The following is a 24,399-nucleotide window of genomic DNA, read 5'->3' on the forward strand; positions in this document are numbered from 1 at the left end:
TGGATGGATGGATGGATGGATGGGTAGGTGGATGGATGGATGGATGGATGGGTTTATGGATGGATGAACAGATGGATGGATGGATGGATGGATGGATGGATGGATGGATGGATGGATTTATGAATTGAGTTTCTAGATGGGTGGGTGGGTGGATGGATGGATGGGTTTATGAATGGACGGGTAGGTGGATGGATGGGTTTATAGATGGACAGATGGATGGATGGATGGGTTTAAGGATGGATGGATGGATGGATGGATGGATGGGAAGGTGGATGGACTGTGGCCAGACTCAGGCTAATGGCTCTGGGAAGGGCTGGAGAATAAATACTTGGGTCATGTGTCAGTGAGACAGTGTTGAGGGGTGCATGATGGACAGGAACTGTGAGGCCACATGACATCAATGTGTCTAACACTGTTCTCTACAAAGCCCTCAAGCTCCTCAGTTCCTCCTTAAATGTCTTTCAGCCCCATAGACCGGTCCTCACTGGAGGGGACACTATGTGAAGACCGGTTCCTCCAACCCAGGTGAAGTTCATGGATTAGACCTTCCCTGCCTGAGCCTCTCAGCTAAGGTCCTGTGCCCGAGCATCTCGAGGTTGCAGTGTAACCTTTTCCAGATAGTTAAACTCCATGGCGATCTCCCGGAAGAAGAAGTAGACGTGGCTTCCCCACTCCACCGCATGCACAAAGTACGGCTCTGTTGAGAGAAGGTGTTGGGATACACCCTTAACTCATCACGAAGGGGGTCTCTGGGGCTCTGAATGTCAACAGAGCAGACTGTGAGCTGTGCCTTTTATTGTGAAGAGACTTAGAGTGGTCACTTAGCCAAAATGAACTGAGCCCAGTTTGGCTTTGGGGAGGGGGTGAGTGGGGTCATAAGTTAAAAAAAAAAATCATCATATCCATCACTGCCATGCAATCTGCCATTTTGTGACACTCCTCCGTATCTGGTAGAGAGCTCAGCGCCACAGTTTCCTGCCCTGTCCTACTTCAGGTTCTGTACCACCCACTACCAGCAGGCTCCACTTTACACCAAAATCTTCCATCTAGTTCCATCTTCAAAAGGACCAGGAGTTTCCAAAAAACAAGGTCCCAGCCTCTTCTCTCCTGATCTCTGGGACTCTTATTTTGCTGGGGGTGTCAGGCAAATGTCACCCCTACAAGAGCCTCACCTTTAAACCACTTGGAGTCGTGTTTTACTGTGCGCAGTGTGGGCCGGTCCCCAAGGCTGCGGTAGATAACAGCGTCGATGGCTAGGAAGTCAGTCACCGTGGCTGTGAAGAGCATCCCATCTGGACACGGGGGGGGGGGGGGGGGGGGAGGGGTGAGGCAAGCAGATTGGGATTAGACTGGGAAAGCCGAGAGAGAAGCCAGGCATCGTAGCACAGGCCTGAATCTCAGCATTCAAGAGGCAAAGGTGGTGGATCTCTGTGAGTTTGAGGCCAGCCTGGTTTACAGAGTGAGTTCCTGGATAGTTAGGGCTACACAGAGAAACCCTGTCTCAGAAAAATCATAACAACAGCAGCAATAAGAGAAGGTCCAGACAACAACAACCATAACCACAACCACAACAGCAATCATAATAGAAAGACCAGAGCGGGCAGGAGCAAAAATTAGAACCTCAGCCTAGTGAGGACTGTGGAGAGGCTGAGCCTGGATCCCATCATGATCCTACAACGGAATGAGCCTGAATCCCAGGCTGAGTCCGCATACAGGATGAGACTAAGTCCAGTTGAGCCTTGATCCCAGGCTAAGTTTCTTCCTCCAGCTCAGCCTAACCACCACCCTGACCCGGACTCTGACCAGGTCCTCTTAGATTCTGCCCATTTCCCAGATGCCTCTGAGTGACCAGGATTTTAGGAATGGAAAATGGCTCTCTTGGGAGTGGGCATGTCAAAAGCAGAGACCACTCACCTGAGAAGAGGGCAACATTGGCATGTTTGGGGTCATAGGGGCAGCGGGCCATCCCGCTGATGCTGTCACCAAGAAGCTGCAGCGTGTCCATCTGCAGGGAGGACAGGATCTAAGCAATACGTCTCCTCACTCTGCCTGGCAGCTCCGGGGTTCCCCAGTCCACCACTCCAGACAGAACCCTAGCTTCATGCTGCGTTACTGTGTGATTCTGGCTAGGCAATTAACCTTTCTGGACCTCAGTTTCCTGGTCTGTGAATGGGCCCAAGTCTATTGTCCTCAGTCTTGAAAGAGAAGCAGGGTGGGGGTGGGGGTGGGGTGGGAGGCAAGCCTGGCAAACCTAGAACAGGGATGTGCATGACTGGGAGGAGACTCAGGGGACATGGAGGGTAAGGCAGATCCCTGGGGTCTCAGAAGGAAGGGCTGAGACTCACACTGTAATTGGCGCAGATGGGGTTGAACGCATTGGAGCCACACACGAACAGCGTGGACTCGTCACGAAGCAGGAGCACCTTGACAAAGTTCCGACACTCACCCTGGGGTAGGGAAGAAGAAAGGAAGTGCAGAGGGCGTTGCCTGGCCCCTAGGCTTGTGGCTCAGGCTGGGAGCTCAGTCAAAGCAGACCCAAGGCTATTCCTGTGGGATGAAGGAGGTTGGGTGTGGCCTGGGGAGATTGGGTGTGGCAACTGAGGCACCTGTCCTTGAACACAACAATAACAGCTTGGAGCTCCTCCTCTGAGATGGGAAGAATCACCCCAAGACTGCAGGGAAGTTTGAGGCCCAGCTAGGAACATGGCCAGGGAGGGTAGGATGAGAATAAGTGACAAGGACAGGTCCCTCTAACCTCTTGCTTGCCCTTCATCCGACACACATCGATGTCACTGGGGTTGGAGCGCCAGGTAAGCTTCTACAAGAAACAAAGTGTGGTGAGGGGAGTGTGGCCCTCAGCATCCCTCAGCTCCCTCCTCCCAGCCAAGTCCACCCTGGACTCCACCTCCCCTTGGAGAGCTCCGCCCCACCCCCACCCCCATAAGGTCCTTCTTCCTCACCCTCTGATACCGCAGCTCCGTGGATGTGGACGGCTCCAGTTCTACTTGGTACAGGTTGTCTCTGCAGGAGAGCATGGTGCATGAGATGGGGCGGTGGGGAGGGAACCCTACCACCTTCAGTCCAATCACAGTAAACATGATGTCCATCTGGCAGCCACATCACTCCTGGTCTGCATTGTGATTTCTGCCTTTGAAATCTGTCCCACACCCACCCCTTTCTCAGTCTGCACGTTGCTACCATGTCTAGCCTCTAACCTCACAGCTTAGACACATCCAGGCCTCAGTACAGACCCAGCCTTGAGAAACCGCCAGCAGGGGGCGCATGTGAGCACTGAGTCACTTCTATGGGTTCAAGACCAAGTTCTCTTTTGGGTTCCCCTCCATCACTCTGTCTAGACATCCAGTAAATTGTGTCCTAGACATTGTCCCTAACAGTTATACACGCAGCATCCAACACCCTTAAAAAATCAGGCCTAAGCCAGGCGGTGGTAGCACATGCCTTTATTCCCAGCACTCAGGAGTAGAGGCAGGGGGATCTTTGTGAGTTCCAGGACAGCAAGGACTACACGGAGAAATTCTACCTCAAACAAACAAACACCACCCAACAGCACCTTTAAACTCAGTGCTCAATAGCCTTAAAACAGCGTTGAATACTCTTGAAATTCAGCATTCAGCACTATGGGGTCACACTTTCCAGTCAAGTAACAGGCCCATCATGGACCCCTCAAATGTGCTATTCTGGGACCACCTCAATATCTGCATACCTGTCCCCAATGAACAGTGTCCTATTAACACGTAGCACTCTCTGGATGTTGAGGTCCTCAGCAGCCTCTGCAGGGGTCAGACGACCAGGCCCGCTGCCCACGAACACGGGATAGTGGCTCAAGTCTAAAGGAGGGAGTGGAAGGAGGATTCGTTTGGAAACAAGATTCTGTGCACCAGAGACCCTGACACACCCCTGCCCATCACTCCCCAGACTCACAGTCCCTGGGAGCCACACTGAGTGGAGGTGGCTCTTCTGGGAAAAGGCCATGGGTGACCCCGAGGAGCAACAGCAGGAGGAACGGCAGGGCCGGGCGTGGAGGGGGCACTCGCGGGGTCCACATGGTGAGGACCAGATGACCACAGATGACACCTACAAGCCAGGAGGGCGGTGAGTGGAGCGGCCTGCAGTTCCATAATAGGCCGGTAGGGGGCACGCGAGTCCCTCCCTTCCTCCCTCCCAGAATTAAAAATAACATTGATAATAATAACGATTCTCTCAGACGTTGTTTAATTAACAAGCGACTTTAAGACCACATGTGAGTAAAATTCTCAGGAAATAGCTGCAACTGAAAATGCATTAGGTAATTAAAAATTAATCACAAGAATTACAATAATGGATATTATCTTAAAACACGCGTTTAAAAATCCAATCTCAAAAAGCATTTTTTAAAAAACCCTTCAAATGAAAACGCGAAAAGCCTTAGAGCCTGGCGTCGTGGCATAGGCCTGTCATCCCAGTCTTGGAGAGGCTGAGGCAGGAGTTCTAGGACAGCTTGGCCTGCATGCATAGCAAGACCCCACGATAAAACCAAATGGCCACAAAATTAGAACAAACACACAAAGAGGGACCGTATTTCCAATTCAAAGACAGAAGAAAACATAACGGAATTAAAAGCCCTTGGCATTTTATACACCACATCATTAGCAATGGGAGTCATAGAACATCGCAGCGTGCAGGGGCCTTAGTGTCGCTGGTGGGTTTGACTTCCTGTCCCCTTGGACGACTTCCTTCTGCTCTCGTTCATAATTGAGGAATCCTGAGGTGTGTGAAAACAAGCGGGACCCCAGCCCTCCAAACCTAGGGGTCCCGGGGCAGGGCAGCGCCTCCCTACCAGAAAAGAGTATAGTCCAATTGGAGACACCCCACATGGGTTTCTCAGCAGCTTCGTCAATCTCCAACAAACTCTGGGCCTCAGTTTCCCCATCCAGGCAGCAGAGATGTCTCCCAGCCTACCCCTGACCTTGTGTCTTGGAGATCAGAAGCCATAGTGGGTGGGGATGATGGAGGGAACATCAGCCCCAGGCTAACATCAGCCCCTGTTCTAACGGTCAGGGCAAAAAAACAGGAAGACCTTGCACGGCTTCCTCTGCCTGACCCCTGGCTTCCAGGATTTGTGACTCAGAGTACGTGTGTTCTGGGACATGAGCCTACTTCCTTCTGAGCTTCCTAAGCTGGCTCCTCCCCTGTGCTGTCCCCCTGTGCCCGCCCCATGACCCCAGATTCCAGGAGGCTGACCTCTGCACTGTGGCCATCCTATCCCCTTGCTACCGGGCCCCAGACCCTCCTTGGGGATTCTAGGCAGGGCTCCACTCCAGACCACGCCCCAGCCCATCACCGGGGGGATTCTAGGCAAGGTTCCACTCCAGACCACGCCCCAGCCCAATCACCCAGACCACGCCCCCAGCCCATCACCAGAGGATTCTAGGTAGGGCTCCACTCCTGACCACAGTCCCAGTCCATCATTGAGGGGACTTGAGGGGAAGGGAGCCGCACAACCCACAAGCCACGCCCCCAACTCTTTGACTTTTCTTCCGGGGACAACATCTGATTTTCTAGCTCCAGACTCAGCAACCACAGGAGCTGCTTTGAGGAACTCTGGGTTCAACGAGAACCTCTTCCCCTCCCCCCCAGATAAAACAGAATAATAAATATAAAATGTTTTGCGACAGAATCTTACTATGTAAACCAGGCTGACCCCAACCTTCCTGAGATCCACCCCTGAGCCCTGAATCACCTCGTCCGGCTGGCACTCCATCCTCCACGATCGCTCGATCCTCAGCCATGCCCCCTACCCCTCCTGGCTACGGCGGGCTGAGTCTTCAGGCGTCGCCATTGAACTCGGGGTTCTAACCCGTCTCAGACGCGCGGCAGCATCCCTGCATGCCAAAGCCCTTCCAAGGCACCGCACTGGACGCCTCCGTCACGCCCCCTCCCTGTCACGCAGCCTAACTTCCTCGCCACCCCTCCCACAGCCACAGGTTCACACCACGGAGGCGACACATTTTCGACTCCACCACAAAGTTCTTCAGCACATGGAAGTAAAACCGTGGGTCTCTCTCCTCCATCAACGCCCAGGCTGGCTCCGCCGCCAGGTCCTCCCTGCCCTCACACTCTGGACACGAGGGGGCGCCTGCGAGCGCCTCGTCCGCCCTTTGCCCTGCCATCCTACCCCAGCCTCCTTCCTCCCTTTCGGTCCTTTGCCTCCCTCCCTAATCTTCCCACAGCACTCTGCCCCGCCCCAGGGCCTTTGCACAAGCTTGACGCCCTAGGGGGCAGCAAGCAGGCGCGCATGGCTCTCCTAGGGCCAGGTAGACCTTTGGTGCTCAATAATCGCTTGTTGTGTGTGAATAAATGATCAACACTTAGCATTGAGCCCTACCCACCCCAGTGTCCTCCAGTCCTTTGCCATGCACCCACTGACTACTGGCTCAGGCCAATCCGTCCCGAGAGTCCCCAGGAAGTCAGACCACCTACGTGCTCCCAGGTGTGCGTTCCACCCCCGGCAAATGTCCCAGCTGCGAGAGGGCCACCCACACGTGTGTTCACACCTGTCTCAGGGTGTACCCCCAGCATCTGCCTGCGAACCCCACTCCACCACCAGTGGCTTCCAGAGACTCAGGAGACAGCCCAACTCATTGGCTGTGTTGGGAAACCGAGGCCCAGGACGTGGGATGGAACGGCCCGTGCCTATGGTTCTCATGCAAACCCTAACTCAGCTCTGCGACCGACCTGTGACTGAAAATGGCCACTTCCTAGACTCTGGCTGCCACTCACTGCATGCCAGGCTCCTGTGACAACTGTAAATGTCCCCGATGTCAAAACCATCCCCTGAGAGGCAGAATACCCCTAGTTGATAGTTGTTCTACAATCTTCTTTAGCCACTCAGCGCCCCAAGGGCCAGGGCAGACCCCGACCCGATCCTCAGGCCTCTTTAGGCAAGTTCTGCTTTGAATCTAACTTTGGTCCTTCTTGCTTCATGGGGGCTGAGGTGCTGTGTAAGGGCTCCTCCTCACCATTCCACAGACACCAAGCTAATCACAGTCTTGCTTTCCGTGGTTGTCCCGTCCCCTCCCTCACCTGGCCTGTGACCCCAGGCCCAGATGCCACTACCCTGGGCTTCTCTGGACTCCTGGAGGGGTGCACAGAGACCCTCTGCTGACTGTAATCCTCTGCCTCCTCCTCTACAGTGGAGTGCTCCTTGCAGGCCCACTGCCCCAGGGTTCCGGCTGTGCTGCTGGTGTCCCCAGGGGGATCGAGTGACTGTGGGACAGCAGGGCCCCTGAGCTGGCCTGGTCTGGTTACCGGCTCTCCTTACAGCTCCCCTCCAGCTGCCTCTCAGGCCCCACTTGGCACAGCAGGAAAGGGGGCACAGCCTCGTGTGCCCCTCAGCACAAACCTGTGCAGGGCTCCTCGTTACTGGAGCCCCAGTTTCCCCATCCACAAGACGAGCCTGGAGGACCTGAGCCCACCCTCAGTAAGTTATCAAAGTGAATTCGAGCGGTACGCAGTAGTTGATTAGCAGTCAGGGAATCTCTGAGCTTAATGTACCCTCCAGGAAAGGAGGGTCTGCCCTGGCGGTCACTGCTAAGTCCCTGAGCCTAACACAACAGTCACCGATAAACATCTGAAAAAAAAAAAAAAAAGAACCCTGGCAAAGACATGCTCACCCCAGACTTCCTGAGCCCAAGCGTAGGCCAACATGGCCAAGGGTTTCATCCTGACACAGACACCCAGGCCCTGGCACTACAACAGGTATACAGAAGACAGTGAATAAATGATGTGCACAGTTCCCCCATGGGTGTGAATCCACTTCACGCCCACACCAGCCTTGAGACCATGGAAAATACAGAGCTCAGAGAAGTTGTACTACTTGGCCAAAGTCACACAGCACATTTCAGTGGACGGTGGGGGCAGAGAGAAGAGTGAGGTGCCTCTGTCCGGCAGGGGCCTTGGAACCCACCTCTACCTAACACATGACCCTCCGGTCTCCACCTTCGTGTCTGATATGAGGACACCTAAGATATGCAGGGTGACAGGCAGCCGGGGCCTTGCCAAGGACTGCGGGGAACAGGAAGTACCAGCCAAAGAGCCTGGAGAAGACAAAGGCAGGAAATAGGTCCCTGGGGAAAGATCCTGGGATCAGAGTGGATCAGGGGTCCCATGTGAGTCAGGGCTCGGCAATGGCAGGCACACGGGCAGAATAACATGGATGCGAGAACCGTCCATTCGTGAGAGTCAAGCCCAGGCACTATGAGGGTGACCTCAGGGGAACGTGTCTTCTCAGAACCTATGAACCAGAGCCTTTAAGACAATCCACAGCAGATACTTATGGAGCACCTACTGTGCTCCCAGATCAGATTTAGAGCATCTGCTGTGTTCAGAGCCCTGTGGCAGATGTCAGAGGGCATCTACCTCAGTACCACGGTAGCAACTGCTCTGACGTTTCGCTGGTGAGAAGACTGAAACCCACCCACAGGGACCCACCTAGAGATGAAGATGTCCCCAGCTCCTGCAGTCCCCAGTGTCCATACCCGCAGCTACAGCCCTCTAGCCCAGAGCCATGGTCCCTGCTCCCAGCCACAGGGGTCTACTCCACCGCACCAGGCTGCATCATGCAACTGGGGTCTTTGCACAGCCGTGTCCCCTGGGGCCTTTGCACAGCTGTGTCCCTGCTGCAGGGTTACTCCTCATGACCCTTCCAGCCCTCAGCTCTCAAACCTCTCCAGCTGCATCATCCATGTTCCCATCTTCAAGGTGCTGGGTGCTGGTGTACTAGGTTGGCACGGCTGTGAATTCAACAACCATGTTGATAGGGACAGGCCCTATCAAACCTGGCCATTGGCTCTGTTTTACACATGGAGAAACTGAGGCTCAGAGAGAGGGCAGGTTTGAGCCAAGGGCTGCTGCGACTGGGCGAAGAGCCACATCCTGGCAAGGGCTCTTTGCTGCCTCTTGTGTATCAGAAAATCTATGACCACCTCCCACCCAACTTCTACACATCTGTCACAGCTCTAGCTGCAGTGCCTCTTCTCCATAAACCTTCCCCGAGTCACAGTGCAGAATCAAACATTCCCTAGCCTCAGTTGCTCCCTCCACTCCAGCCCCAGCTGACAGCATTGTGAACTAGGATCTGCCTTGAGGAAGAAATAGACAAGTCAGGCTTGCTGTCTGAGCCAGACACAGACCATTGCACACAGGCACACAGGAGCCACTGGGAAGGTTTGTTGACTGACTGACTTCCCTGATCACGCAAGACCCCCACCCCACCCCGCCCTAGAAACCCATAATCCCCCGTAGGGCTCCTAAAAGCAGTCAAGAAGTTCCTTGGGGCTGAGCCAAGAGCATCCTGGGAAATGTAGTCTTCAGCCGGATTGGCCTCTCATCTGAGTTAAAAGTCACCTACCCACTCTGGTCCCGGGAAGCCGCAGCCTCGCGCCAGTGCCCCGGCTCCCAGCAGCCCTTCCTTGAGGCCCGCGAGCCCGAAGGCCTCGCCATCTCCTCGCTTCCTCTACCTCCCTCCCTGGCTCCGTGTGGCCCTGGGGATGAAACGCCTGCTCCATCAGCCTTAGCGTCTCCTCCCACTTCAGAAAGTTCAACCACCCTGGGAAGTACTCCCACTTCCCAGCTCAGAGTCCGTGCTCCCAGCTGCCCCCTCCAGGGCCACACCCAGGGTCAGCTCAGGACACTCGCCTTCCCAGGAGACTCCAGTCACCTTTCTGTCCCACTCACCTGGCCGCAGGCTGACGTCACCTCCTCCAAGGGCAGCCGCCTGCCTGCCCTCTGCCAATGGACAAACAGACTGGACGGACGGATAGGGCTAGGGCTGAAAGTCCCGGAGGATGGAGGACCAGGAGGCCCTGGGACACACGCAGCGGAGTGAGGAGCAGGCAGAGTCTGTCCCGAGGAGGCTGCGCAGAGACTGACCACCTGCCCCAGAACACACAGAGGAGCTAAAAGTTCCAATCCACTTCCTGCCAGTGCCTGAGACACCCAGAGCCACCCTCAGAAGGCACAGGGACTCGCGAGCACTCGGTTTTCAGTACATGGAAAGAGCAGAGCTCCCTCTCTTGCTGTGGAACTCAGGTCCTCACAATACAGGAAAGCCCCAATTGGCACTCAGTGCCTCAGTTTCCCCACCTCCTCCCGGTCACCGTACCATTGCTGATGGATACAAATACAAGATACAAGACGCCCCCAGACTGCCATCTACCAAGTGGGGAGCAGTAGCCACCCAGCCAGAAGGCCAGACAACATTAGGCCATGTCCAGGTTCAGGCCTTGAACCTCAAATCTCTCCCACTTCTAACCTCTCTAAATAGCCCGCAGGCAATTGTGCACCCTGAAAACCAGCCAGAAAACCCGAGTCCAAGATACAGAGAAAGAAAGGCACGTTGTAACCAGGCAGAGGCGCTCTGGCCAGTCCCTCCAGCCATTCTGTCCCCAGGGCCATCCTCCTCCACCCAAAGCTTGTTGGCCTGCAATGTTGGGGTTCCCAACTCCATCACATTCAGTTTGGGGTTGGAGCATTGAGCAGGTAAAAAAATAAGAAGTTGGGGGTGACACAGACGTCAGGCAGTGTGACACAGACCTGCCAGGGTGCCGGAGACCTGGAGAGCAACACAGACCTCAGATGGGGAGCAACACAGACCTCAGGCAGGTGACAGAGACCTGGGAACCTCAGATGAGAGTGACACCGACCTTAGGCGGCGGGGGTTGGGGGTTCGGTGACAGAGACCGGGCAGAGAGGACCTGGGACCCGGGAGTCCCTCCCAATCTCAGGGCTGTCGTAGGCCTAGAATCCACCATCTGAGGCCAAGGTGGGGGGTTCGGCCTGGCAGCAGCCCTGGGGAGGCGCCCCAAAGTCGGCAGTGGAGAGCAGAATGGGGCACGTGACCCCCGCTCCAGGGACCAATCAGCGCCGCGGTCGGCCAGGGGGGCCACGGTGGCACCCACCCCGCGCGGCTGCCAGAGACGCTCCTTTGTCCCATTGTCAGGCTTTGAGGGGGGGGCCTGGCAGCCCAGCTTAAGGCTATGCTGCAGCGGGGGCGTTGGCCGCGGACTGTTTCCCCCCCCCCCATGTCAGTTGCGCGGCCGGCGAAGACCAGCGGGTACCCAGGAGCTTGGGGACAGCTGGTGCACAGGGCCGCGTGGGGACCCACGGAAGGTCGCGGCTATGTGTCCCGCCCCCTCCCCCGCCTCCATCAATAGGCCGTCACCCCAATAATTCGAAGCCACTGTCAGTGCCCCAGCGCGATGAGCCGGGGCCTTGGCTGCAATCCCCGCCCGCTGCGCAGCCCGTTAGCCCCGCCCAAGGCGCTGGAGCTGCGACCGCACGCGGGGGGCCCCCCAGGCCAGTGCCGCTGCTCGAGGCGCCCGCGCCCTGTGCGCGCCTGGTGCGTGCATGCCCACTGCATCTGTCCCTGCATCTGTCCCTGCGTCTGTCCCTGCGTCCGTCCCTGCGTCCGTCACCGCATCTGTCCTCGGTGCATCTGTCCAAGGTGCGTCCCCGCGTCCGTCCCTACACTCACCTCCAGCGCAGGCCGAGCACCTGCCCGGCTCGGCCCCGGCCCCGCAGCGCCTCAGCCCGGGCTCCCACGCGCGGGCGGCTCCCGCGGGGGCGCAGCGCGGTGTCCCGGCCGGGGCCGCATCTCTGCCGCCGCCGCTGCGACTCGCAGCTCCGCCACCTCCGCCCCCAGCGCCCGAGCTCGGAGCTCCGCAAAACCCGGAGCAGACCACCAAGGAGCGGAGCACGGACGGGAGGGGGCGCCTCCACCATCCTTGGCCTCAGTTTCTCCGTCTCTGTCTCCCACCTCTCTCTACTGGGGTGGCTCTGAAGACCACCGACTCCCGCACTGAGCTGGGCGCTGTTCTGACTCTGGGCATCTCCAGTATACCGTAGGCGCTTCATAGATGTTTTCTGGTCTATTCTAGTGAATTTCCCAATTCATCTGACCCGTCACCCACACACAGGAACCTCATGGACATGGTCCCACGGTCCTGGTGGCTCATGACATCACTGAGTCAAACCACCAAGGTCTCCTTTATTTATTTATAATGATTGATTGTCTAAGATGGACTCTCCTGGGGGAGTCTAGGCTAAAGGCCTGCCCCAGCACGCCGGGCAACACTCACTTTCTGAGGGACATTGGGACAGCAAGATATCTCTTTCCATGCCTCAGTTTCCCTCTGTCCGAAGCCCCTCCCCATCCCAGCCATGACGCTGAATGAAAACCTCTTTCCGATTGGGCTAGGCATTGCCTCAGAACACAGTAAGTATACTGATGGCATCTCCAGTATATAAGCACCGCTCAGCTGCTTTTGTAATTGTGTGTGGGGTTGAATCCTGCTCACACGGCTACCCCGCAGCCCATCCAGCTGAGGACACTCAACCAGAGGTTGGGACTGTGAGCTGCCCAGGACAGCCATGTCTGTGGGTGTCAGGATTTTAACTCTGACCTGTGGACACCCTGAGGGACTGGAGCAGACTCCCTGGTATCACCACTGTGGCGACAGGCTGAGACCTCACTGTGGCCCATCAGCTTTGCCATATATCAGCCGGACACAACGTCTGTGGAGAAACTGAGGCAGAGGATGAAGCCAGTTCTCAGCCTACTCTGCTTGGCCTATGATCCGATTTGTCCCACAAACATTTATTGAGCGCAGCCCTAACAATGTCTTTCGGCCCGGGGGGGGGGGATGGGGGGGGGGGGGGGGGAGCACCCTCATAGGTGGGGGGAGAAATGGGAGGGGTGGCATCCAAGGTGACCAGTGGCTGCAAAAGTCAAGGTGCAGAGGGCTCAGTGGCTGCCGAGGGCGCCAGAGGGAGAGGAGGGGACACCGGGCCCCTGGAGGATCACGGGTGGATCTGGCAGGGAGCACGGGGCAGAGTGGGGGTGCAGGGATGGCTTGTCCCCAGGGAGACCTGTCTGAACAAAGGCCCCATGGTCATGAATGACGCCTCTTTCACAGACCGGCCCGGAGGTCAAGTCGCCCTCCCCCAGCCGGCTCCAGCCGGTCTAGGAGCTGACCTGATGGCCATGGAGAGTCAAGAAGACAGGACCTTGTCTGAGTCCTCCAGAGTCAGCCCCAGCACCCCTTTCCTCAGCTGTGAGGCTCCAGGAAGACCCCGCCCCCTGGGCCTCAGTTTCCCTTACTTCCGCCAGCGCTGCGTTCCCGCCCTGCTCCAGGCGGTAGAGATTCCAGTACGGATTTTGGGGACGCCCGAGGCTACTGACACCTTGTACACGGCCGGTTTGCGGCCCAGGGGTGCGAGGGGGTCTAGGGAGACCGCAGGAGGGACAGTCGGTCTCAAAGACTCTGGACCGGGGAGGCTGGGCCGGGGCACAGCGAAGACTCGCTCTGGCCTCCCCTTGCTCCTGCGAGTCTGAGGCTTTCCTCCCCTGCTTGCTGTGTGACGCCAGGCAGCTCTCTGACCCTCTCTGGGCCCACTTGGAGACGGGCAACCAACTTGCAACGGGCCACCGGGGTCCCTATCCCGGCAGACCCCTGCCTCAGTTTCCCTTTCTATGCCAGGCGCTCGTAGAGTGTAAGCTTGAGATGGTAGGAGGGTCATCTTTACTCCGCCATACTCAGTATCACTCCGGGTCCAGGATGTGACCAGGGAATCCCCCGGGGCTGCTCAAAGGGTAGCTGTGATTGGCTGGGGCCTCCCGTGACGTCAGACGCTCCTGAAGCCCCTTCCCCACAAGAGGCACGTGGGGGGCGACGGCCACTGGGGAGTGGCTCAGGGTCGGGTGGATTGGGGTGTCCCCCAGCCCGAGGTGGCAGCTGAGAGGCGCAGACACGAGTTTGCGCGTCCCCCAGTCCCCTCGCTGCCCCCCCGGGGGGGGGGCTGCAGCTGCTCGGGCGACAGATGCACTGCTCAGTCCACCCAGCTGGTCTCCGGAGCTTACGCTGCCTGGGATGGGGGGAGGGATGCTGCGTGCTCTGACCCTTTCTCTCCCCAGTCCTTTGACCCCTGGGGTAGGCGAGTCCTCTCAGGGTCCCTCCCTTAAACCCCAGGCCCCCTCCTGGGGGTTTTCTCCGTGTTGGGAGAGTGGCAGGGGTGCTATGCTGAAGAAGGCACATGTCCACAAGTCGAGACCATGAGCAACCCTCAGAAAACACAGGAAATGCAACCAACAAAATAACAAAACAATCCCCTCTGGGGCGCACAGACACCTAAGGATGAGGGGCCTATATTAGGCACCTGCTGTATGCAGCTCCTGGATTCCTGAACATAGCTATTTCTACCCTCTGAGTGAGGACATTGAGACCCCGGGGGGCCTAGATTAGCTGATGAGTCCACTAGGTGGGGTGAAGATAAAACATAGTGTACTTGTGAGTTGGCCCTGCTATACCCCTGACCCTTCATCCCAGAGGCCCCAGCTCCTGACGCCCCCCCTTCTCTGTCTCTCTGCTGAGCCACACAAGCCTTTGTTTATCTTTTATTTTGTGTAGAGTCTATTCCCACCCAAGGACAGGGCCCAGGTCTGCCCTGCCACAGCTGTGTCCCTAGGGTACCTGGGACACAGCAGCTGAGCTATGAATGTTGTCAAGGCCTGCCTCCTTGAATTGAGTGAGGGGGACACTGAGGCCCAGCTGGCTGTGGGGTGAGCCTGATGCCGTCCACTTTCCCCACCAGTGAGGCAAGGCAGCAACAGGGACATTCTTGTCAAAGGAGAATTCCAGTGAGACAATGATTTAAGGAGCACATATTGAGCACCTACTGTGTGCATAACCACAGGTGCTTTGCACATCTGAATAACTCTGAGAACAACTTTATTGAGCACCATTGCTGTACACCGATGCCCAGGTACTTTGCTCACTCAGACAACCACAGGAGCACTTATTGAGTGTCTATGGTATGCACGGTAACTAAGGTATTTTGTAGACGTGGAGAACCTTGAACACCTACTATGGCACCACAGCGAGGGCATATCGCACACTGGGATAGATAAGCTCAGGAGAGCACCTGCTGTAAAGTTGGCACAACTCTGGGCACTTTGCACTTCTGTAGCCAAACAGAATTCACACCCAGGACAGAGGGCTGTGGGGTTGGTCTGAGTCCTCCCCTGTGGGGAGAGAATGCCAGTGAGGCTGAGCTGTGTCAGGTGGCTGGGACTGCTCTGCACCTTCCAGTGAGCTCAACCCAGCCGAAGCCCCCAGACACCCCAACCCCCACTGGCCTCCGCAGATCTCCTTGGAGGTCTAAGCAATTACTGCATTTGCACTCTAACCAGCAGAGTTCCCAGAAGAGCCCAATCACCCTCATCCTCCAGACCCTCATTTGCATATGCAAATGAGTCGACCTGCGTCTTGGTCCCCACAGCTGGAAGACAAGAGGGATATGCTGATAAAGCCACCCTCTCACTTGCCTGGACCCTGAGAAGGAAGACCATCTCTGATTCCGCCTGCCTCAAGGCCTTTGCACACACAGTGCAGAACTGGAGCCGTTAGAGGCAAGCACCGTGGAGTCTGCAGTTCATGGAGATTGCACTCCAAACCTCATCTTTGCTTTCAGGAGCAGGTTGAATGACAAGAGGTCATTGCTGAACAGGTCCACCACACAGTAGGTGCTCAATTTGGTCATCAGGTTCCTCCCAACGCTACATTCCTTAGAAGCTGGGGGAGAAGCTCGTGTCTCCAAAAATATCCAGGGTGGCATCCACAGAGACAGACCCGTGGTAGGGCCGCAGCCTGGAGAGAGCCACACAGCTTGGCCCAGCTGTACACTGAACGACCACCCAGTTATGTAAAGGATGGGGAATCTAGACATCAGCCCTGACGTGGATATCCTGCTGGGTCGCCACACTCAGGGAAATGGCCATGTACTAAAAGATGTGCCCTGCATGCTCCCACTCTCAGGAGGTCCCTGGAGTCCTCACAGCCGGAGACCGGAAGTGGAAAGGTGAATGGCAGCAGCCTAGAGAAGGGGAAGACATAGGGGGAGATGGAAAGTTCTGAGGACAGACGAGGGTGGGCACAGCCACAGAGGTGTGTGAATGAGCTTCACACGGCCCAGCTGGATGCCGAGAGGTTATTAAATGGGTGAATTCCACGCGATGGACATTTTCCCACAATTAAAAAAAGGTGGAGAGACTGAGCCACTGTAAAGAGGGTGCAGGTGCGAATGACCTCACCGCATGGCACCTGCCACCACGCCGGCCGTGGGTCACACTGACATCAGTGTGTGTCGGAGACGCTGGCGGCTCTGAGCTCAGGCGCACGTGCTTCATGCCCTGCCTGGACCAGCTAACAGGTGTGTGCGCACCTACTGTGCATGAATGTGTACCTACTGTGTGCTAGGCACACGCTGTTCTGGCAGGACTTAGGTACCAGGCACCACCTATTCCACATACATTTATTGAGCACCTTCTGGATGCAAAAACAAAAAAACAAAAAACAAACAAACAAACAAAAAAGCCGGGCATGGTGGTGCACGCCTTTAATCCCAGCACTCAGGAGGCAGAGGCAGGTGGATTTCTGAGTTCGAAGCCAGCCTGGTCTACAAAGTGAGTTCCAGGACAGTCAGAGCTCCACAGAGAAACCCTGTCTCAAAACAAAACAAGCAAACAAAAACCCATGGGGCAAAAGCTCTCCCTCTTCAGGGTCCTATCATTCCAGGGAGACAGAGGAGAAGAAGAAAAGTGAGGTCTATCCTGGTCTGTGTTGCACAGCAGGGACAGACACTAAAGGAGGGAAGAGGATGAGAGGGGAAACCTTAGGGGGGTGGTTCCAGCAGGTCTCACTGAGGGAACAAACAAGTAGAGACCAAAAAGAACTGAGAGAATGTGACTATGAAGGCCCCGGGGCAAGAGGAGTCTGAGACAGAATGGTGGAGCATAGCGGGAAAGGGTGAAGAGCATGAGGGGCCGGAAAGCAGGTCACCAAGCAGTCTGGGGCAGGACACTCTAATTCCTCTTGGGCCTGTCTCCACTAAGGCCTCCACCAAGTGCCTGAGAGGAAAGTCCAACTCCATCACCCTGGGCTGGCTTGTTCTTGGTCTAGAAGGTTTTAGCACACACTAGGACCAGATGGGAAGTGGGGTCACACTTTGTACAGTGGGGTGGGGGCAAATCTTGCCCACATTCCAGGCTCCACCCATACCCCTACAAGGGAGTCTGGAGATTTCACCCCTCATTGGGGCAGATCCTGGGCTTGTATGAATGAGGGGGAGAAGCCCAGCTCCTCAGCACTCACACAGTCACCCCCATAACCAAGATGGGTCCCCAAGGACCTTAGCCTGCTGCCCACAGAGCCTCGGTGGGCCCTGGGTCCCCTAAGCACTGGGGGGACTGGCTATAAACCTGTGTGACTCATTTGCATAGACTTTGCATCAATTAGCATACCCATTACAGGCAACCAGAGGCAACAGCAGTTTCCACAGGAGGGAAAGAGCCTACACACCTACATGATTTTGCAGATGAGGAAACTGAGCCTCATGATTGGGGAGAAATATGCAGCACATAAGAGAAAGACTAGTCAGAATTATTTCTTCTGAAGGCCAAGAAGAAAGAAGACAGCTAATGTGACAATAGGGACATGTCTGAGGAGGTGACACTTCAGACCAAATGTCTAGAGAAATCCCAGGTGAGGGTGGGGAAGCTAGGTGTTCCAGGCAGAAGGCTCTGCCCAAGCAAAGGGGCAGGGGCCCCAGCCCCATGCAGCTGTGCACAGGCCCCGGGGCAGGGGATGTGGGAAGGTGAAGGCTCAGAGCTCTGCACTGAAGTTCCTGAGAGAAGATTCCAGAAAACTGAAGATTTCACAAGGCAGGATCTCCCATCATAGATACCCAGCAGGAGGAGGAAGAGCAGAGGGGAGAGATGTGCTCTTGGGGGAAACAGAGGCACTGCCTTCCAGTAGTGATCCCCTGGGGCAGGGATGTGAGCTGCGAGCCCAGGCCAGAGATGAGCCCCGAAGCCAGGGAGGGGCAGGAGGCGGCTCTCCTCCAAAGCTGTATTTATAGATTCTGTTTGATGTCCCCACCGTTCAGAGGCTGACCTGGATCTTGGCAGCTGCGGAAGGAGGGAAGGAGGAGGGTTCTGGGAGCTGCTGCACTGAGAAAAGGAGACTGGAGATGGGGGAGGAGGCCAGGTGCACTCAGGGGCGGACCTTAGGCTCAGGAGAGGGACTGGGAGCCAGGCTCGCTTCCCTCTTTCACAATGCGACTTCCACATACTATTTTAATGATGTCTTGTGTGTGCATGTGTGCATGTGTGTGTGCCACAGCATGTAGCTATCAGGGGGTAGAACCTGGGAAGGAGTGGGTTCTCTCCTAAATTCAAGCCATGGGACCCCTTATCTGCCGAGCCCTCTCGTAGGTCCTGGTAAACAGATTCTAAGGACCTCAGGTTGTACTCTGCCTCCCTATGTAGCCAAAGCTGGCCTGGAATCCCGATCCTCCAGTCTCCAGCCCCCCAGTACTGGCGTGGCAGCCATGCATCACCATGACTTTGGAGGGAACCCAGAGCCTTGTACAGGCTGGGTGACCAATTACTCAGCACCCTGCCCCAGCCCTTAGCTTCACAGTTTAGCCCAGTTCTTCAGGCTGTGACATCAGCCTTTGATGTCGTCATAAAAGATGACATCACCAGAAACCGTGTTGTTGATCCCAGCGGGTCCCCGTGCTACTCCTGACTTTGGGTCAATTGCACAACCTTTCTGGGCCTGTATGTATAAAAAAAGGGATTTACCTCTATGTCCTTGACCTCACTTGTCTCTAGAGGGGAATTTGATGATTCAAGCCATGCCAGCCATAGGTTCACAGCGCTCGGATGTGGAGGCAGGAGGCTGGCCAGGTTAAGTGAGCTTCAGTGTGAGACCGTGCCTCAAGAGACCAAACACAGAGGCTATGTCTACAGCTAACTGGCTTCGCTCCTCAGCAGGAGGATGACCCATAGTGTCTCACTTCTGTGATCCCAGCACTGGGGCACTGGAGGCAGGAGGAGGGTGCTTCCCTCTGTCTCAGTCCCTGCAGTTTAGAAAAACTCAGCTTCAACGAGAAGGATTGTATTAGGGAGCGGGGAGCCCTACCCTTACCAGCCTCTGACTACGATGAGAGTGGGTGACCACAGAGACCAAGTCAGTCAGCCAGGCAGGCCTGAAGGCTAGGAGCTGAGCTGAAGTCTTGTGAGCCAGGTTTGGGAGTGAAGTCAGGCTCTCTGTGGGGTCAAGTGGGCCGGTGGCGGCGTCAGGCCTCTGAGGGCCTGGCTAGCTCCAGGCTCCAGGGTTAAGCCGCTGCGGCAGCTGAACTTCCGCGGACTTGTAACTACCAAATCCCTGGAAGCAGAGCACCAGGTGTTCCGGAACAGATGCTCTGGTCTGACAGGCCACCACACATGAGGGGGGACAGCTGCTGGGCTGGGTGGCCCCGGGGAGGGGCCAGGGGAGGGTTTGTGTTGGCCAAAAAAAACAGGCCACAAGTCCCCTTGAACATCTGCCCCCCGCCCCCCCCTTCTTATCTCTAGTCATGCCTGGAAAGTCAACTCCGTTACCAACCTTTGGGGAGCATTTATGGAGCACCTAGTGTATGTGCATGTGCCTATGCATGGTCATCAGGAATGTTATTCTCTCCTTGGCTTGGGACTCAACATGTAGGCAAGTACTGGGCTGTGTCTACCTCCAGAGCTGAGATCCCAGGCTCCGCCTCACCTGAGACTATATCTGGGTGCTCATATTTGCACAGAACTTCACTAGCTGAGCCAGCTCCCCAGCCTCCGGGTGGACACTTTGGCTGGACACTGTGTTGAACCCCCAACTTGCACTTGGAGTCTTAGGCCCAGAGATGCACAGCAAATCCAGAACCGGGTACCTGCATTCCTCCTGCCCCTTTGCCATCCTATTCTCTACAAGTCACTGATACCTTGCATCCTTCTGGGCTCTTCAGACTTCTGGCTCCTTCAGACTTCTGGGATCCACCAACTTCCCGATGTGCCTGTCTAGGCCTCCATGCAGTGACCTCAATTGCCATGTGCCCCCATCCCTACATCCCGCACTAGGGGCTCCATCACGGGTGCACCTGTTCTGCCAGGTGACCATGTATCCTCCATCCCAGTGCGAGGCACCAAGTGACCCGAAAGGACTTTGGAGTCTCCTGGGACCTGTGCATGAGGTCAAGGAGTCTTTCTGCAGACAAGGGTTTTGCTTTTTTTTCAGAACCGGTGTTGTAGGAACGCCCCCAAACTTCGAATGTTCATGACACCAAATAGTCACCTGCTGAAGGGAGAGGTGGGAGGGGCTGCAGCAGGAGGCAGGACCCGTGGGACGGGTCTGCTAAGGAGGCGTGGTCTGGGGGTACCGGCGGTGTGGTCGAGGATGGAGACGGGTTCCGAGGAGTGGCTGGAGTGAGGGAGGGGCTCAGAGTTTGGGGGATCTGGAGTCGGGTTGTAAGACTTGGAGCAGGGCTGGAAAGGGGGCTGGAGGGAAGGCCTGGTATCTATCTGGGGGCTTCAAGGCTTTGGCTGGAGACTCGGCAGTCTTAGTGAACCGGGTCACCCCTCCCGGTGTCCTTACAGAAACGCGACAACGTCCCGGGCTTCAGGGTCTCCCCAGTGCGTTCCCCCTTTCCACCGCGGGAGTCAGCTGTGGCCTTATTTTTAGCTCATGTCCCGTGCCACTTTCCTTCCGATTAGGATCGGCCGGATCACCCACCACACCTGTCCCCGCGCAAGCTGGAGGAGGGGCAGACCGGGCTCCTCCGGCTCCTCCATCCTCTTTCATCAGCCCCGGGCCCTTTCCCAGGCCCCTTGAGGCCCCCTTGTGTCGCCAGTTCCCCCTCCTTCCGGATCTGACACATTGTCCCCAACCCGGGGTCCCGGAGGGAGGTTGGGCGAGGTGGGGCCTGTAGCCCGAGGTGGGGGCTGCCTGCTGCTCGCGGTCTCTGGGCAACGCTGGCTCACAGACAGCCTGGACACAGAGGCTGCGCTGTTTCTGGGGTGGGGCAGAAAGCTGGAGGCGACCTGGGGTGACAGCCTGGGAGGGCATGTCTCATGCAGGGGGTGCCAGAGCAAGGTCTGAGCGCCCCAGGTTACAGATAGGTTGATGATGAGGCAGTGGAAATCCTCCCCGCTGCCTAGCTATCCCCACTGAGTTCCCAGCTCTGAGAGCTTCGTGCATTCTCCAGGGTTGCCTTGTGCTCAGCGCTACTGTAAGGAGTCAGCAACGCAACCCATTTCATGGATCTGAAAACCAAAGCGTGGGAAAGGTTGCACAGGCTTGTCATCACAGCTCTAAGGAGCCAGAGGCAGGGGGATTGAGTTGGAAGCCAGCCTGGGCTGCATGCATATTGAGGGAGTAAGAAGTCGCGTTTGGGGGATTCTGGCTGGACATTGACCTCTAACACGTTCTCACGGGATAGTCCATTAGGCTCTGAGCCTAGGTTTTCCTCTATGGTATAATGGACTCCCACAGGAGGCGTGGTCAAGAAAGTCTGTTTAGACTGGGGTAGAGCTCTGTCATTCAGCTCCCACAAAGCCCTAGGTTCTATCCTCCAGCTCAACAGGTGTTGCAAGCCTGTCATCCCATCTCTCTGAAGGCAGAGGCAGGAGGATTAGAAATTCAAGACTACCCCCCAGCTGCAGAGTGAGTTTGAGACCACTCTGGACTACCCTAGACTCTGTCTAAGAAAGTCACAGAGAGTCAGGCGGTGGTGGCGCACTTTAATCCCAGCACTTAGGAGGCAGAGGCAGGCAGATTTCTGAGTTCGAGGCCAGCCTGGTCTACAAAGTGAGTTCCAGAACAGCCAGGGCTATACAGAGAAACCATGTCTCAAAAAAAAAAAAAAAAAAAAAGAGCCACAGAGATATGAAGGGCTCTAGAGGGTATTAGACTCTGTGTTTCATCTGAACAGCTCGCCAGGCCACCTGGATTCTCTGCCTCAGTTTCCCCAGCATTCAAATGCATGCTACGACTGTCCCCATTTGGACAGGCCATTGTGGTGATGGAGGAGTGAGTTCTCTAGCTCTCACATGGCAGGGCATTCTCCCCTAACCACCTGCTTCTTCTACTCTTGCCAAGGGTTGTGCTGTGCACTGGGTACCTGAGGTTCCAGGGCCTCCCAGGCCTCCAGGATGAATCAGGGACAGGAGAGACACAGCTTCCTGACATCTGCTTGAAGACCCCATTTCTGAGAGTGACACAGTGGATCCCTTACCTGTCCCAGCTCTTATATTTCCACTACTTGGACCACGACAGAGCTAGATGATGAGGACCCTACACCATCACTCCTGGGCTACACATAGAAAATCTGTATAATCACATAATCCACAAAATGAAACCCCAAAGGAATCTGTCCCTTCTCCCAGCTCACACAAGGGAGTAACAAGTAGGGTTAGTACTTCAGGTTGGAGTCTAAATGACAGTTCTTTTTAGCCTTGAAACAGCAAATGGTTAATGGGATGTTGAGCTTCGATCAGTACCTGTGCTGAGGCTGGGAACTGGGCATGTTGGAGATGGACACAAGGGGAGGGGTGGACAGACAGACAAACGGATGGATGGATGGGTGGGTGGATGGATGTGTGGATGGGTGAGATAGACAGATGGGTAGATAAATGTATTGACGGGTAGATGGATGGGTGTGGGTATCTGTGTATGTTCTTATGGATGGGAGTTCCAGTGTCTTAGTTATGGTCCCTTTAGGGGGCATTAGGTTGCTGTAGTGTCTCTAGGAGGTACACTGAGGCTGGCACAGGCCTCATATGCTGCCTTCAGGTGGGGTGGTTTCTTCTAGACAGAGGCTGTCTGGACTGAGTCTTAAGCAAAGTCTCCAGCAGCCCCTAGTCACTTCTTTTTTCAGATCCTAAATTTGTTTCCCTGGTGCAAGCCTGGCTCAGGGACCTGGCCAAGTTCTCTCTAAGTCTCTCCGCTTAGCCACAGCCTGCAGAACCAGGCCTCTGAGACATGATGGGGGTCAGATTGTGCTGCTGAGGTGTGAGTTCACTGTAGCTGTCTTCAGACACACCAGAAGAGGGCGTCAGAAACGTATTATGTCCCATCTGGGCTGCTCTTAACTCCATATAGCCAGCCCTCAGGGCCATGTTTTTATGGATCACCTAACCCATGGTGGCTTCTCTCTCCTTCTTCACCTTGTTCTCCTGGTTCTCCTCTGCCCTCAAGCCTGAGAACTCTAAACCCCACCTATGTCTCTTCTGCCCAGCTATTGGCTCTTGGCATCTTTATTTATCAATCAAAAATAACTTGGGGGGCAGGATCACATAGGTCTACATGCAGACTCCAGGTCTTAGGGACCCACACTTGACATTACAATAGACAGTAAGACCGAACCTCAACAAACAAGTGCATACGGAGGCCAGAAGAAGGCCTCAGATGCCCTGGAGCTGGAGTTACAGGCACCATGAACCATCTGTTGTGAGTACAGGGAACTGAATTCAGGTACTCTGTAGGAGCAGCCAGTGCTCTAACCACTGAGACATCGGTCCAGCCAGTCATCACTTTAATCCCAGCACGCAGGATGCAGGGAAGGTGGATTTCAGTGAGTTCTGGCCATTCTGATCTATACAGGAAGACCTTATCCAATATATCTTTCTATTGTTCTATCAGCTCTCCAATTTGTCTGTACTGGCTATGCCTGATGATCAAGTCCAGAGCTACACAACTAGACCTATCCCCCAAGAGATCTGAGGATGTAGTCACATTGTTCCTCCTTCATCTATGTGACCTGTTGACAACAGAAAGGCTGTTCATTGCCTGTGTTATAAACCCAAGGCTTTTACACTCAGGCAAATAGCAGTTCCATAACTGGTGGTATTTTAGTATCTGAGCCTGGGCACGCTGAGCCTCAGCCTACCTACATGGAGCTGTAGGTTCTACATGTGTGCACATACATGTGTGCCCACAAGTGTATGCATGTGTGTATTTGTGTGTGTGAGTGTCCATGCATGCGTGTGTATGTGTGAATGTGTGTGTGTGTGTGTGTGTGTGTGTGTGCGCGTGTGTGCGCGTGTGTGTGGCCAGGCAGGCAGGCAGGTGGTCCTGACTGGGAAGCAGGTGGAGTATGAAGACTCTAGTCCCCATGGTGAATGGGGCTATGAGGCTGGCTGGCAACCATCTCCAAGCCAGGTTTCCACTCCTGCGGCCCGCTTCCCTCCCACACTCTTGCTGGCACAGGGCCAGCTGCTGACCTCAGGCACAGAGTCCTCATGGGGATTGGGCAATCAATTAGTCCTGATACCAGAGTAAAAGAGAGTGTGCAGAGCCGGAATCTCAGTGCCTCTGCCTGTAAAGCCAGGCCAGGGCTGCCTCTGCCGCTTCAGAGTTCAGAAGCAATGTGCATGTGTTGGGCACCAACTGTATGCATTGCAGTGGCCTCTGACCAGCCTTGTTCAGCTCTGTTCCCCCAGGCTTCCGGTGAAGGACAGAGAGAACAGAAGTTTTC

The 24,399-nt window shown here is 55.6% G+C and overlaps 1 protein-coding gene across 4 annotated transcripts in view; it reads right to left on the reverse strand.

Moving 5' to 3' along the window:
• The window catches only part of Sema6b (semaphorin 6B), a 17,591-nt gene extending 5,920 nt beyond the window's left edge, over positions 1 to 11,671 (reverse strand). Inside the window, exons 1-9 of one of the 4 annotated variants that reach the window (XM_021218505.1) lie at positions 11,534 to 11,671; positions 3,943 to 4,095; positions 3,725 to 3,848; positions 2,961 to 3,021; positions 2,756 to 2,818; positions 2,346 to 2,447; positions 1,915 to 2,005; positions 1,173 to 1,292; positions 609 to 697 (exon numbers count right to left, since the gene is read on the reverse strand). In XM_021218505.1, the coding sequence (XP_021074164.1) occupies positions 609 to 697; positions 1,173 to 1,292; positions 1,915 to 2,005; positions 2,346 to 2,447; positions 2,756 to 2,818; positions 2,961 to 3,021; positions 3,725 to 3,848; positions 3,943 to 4,066 (774 nt within the window). In that variant the 5' untranslated portion in view covers positions 4,067 to 4,095; positions 11,534 to 11,671. Of the gene's footprint in view, positions 1 to 608; positions 698 to 1,172; positions 1,293 to 1,914; positions 2,006 to 2,345; positions 2,448 to 2,755; positions 2,819 to 2,960; positions 3,022 to 3,724; positions 3,849 to 3,942; positions 4,096 to 4,837; positions 5,079 to 5,740; positions 5,827 to 9,735; positions 9,949 to 11,533 lie in introns of those variants that run through there. The other 3 variants (XM_029531528.1, XM_029531527.1, XM_021218504.1) reach the window with 3 other exon arrangements.
• Positions 11,672 to 24,399: the final 12,728 nt, after the last annotated feature.

The sequence above is a fragment of the Mus pahari genome, chromosome 18, assembly GCF_900095145.1.
Source record: "Mus pahari chromosome 18, PAHARI_EIJ_v1.1, whole genome shotgun sequence".
Lineage (NCBI taxonomy): Eukaryota > Metazoa > Chordata > Mammalia > Rodentia > Muridae > Mus > Mus pahari.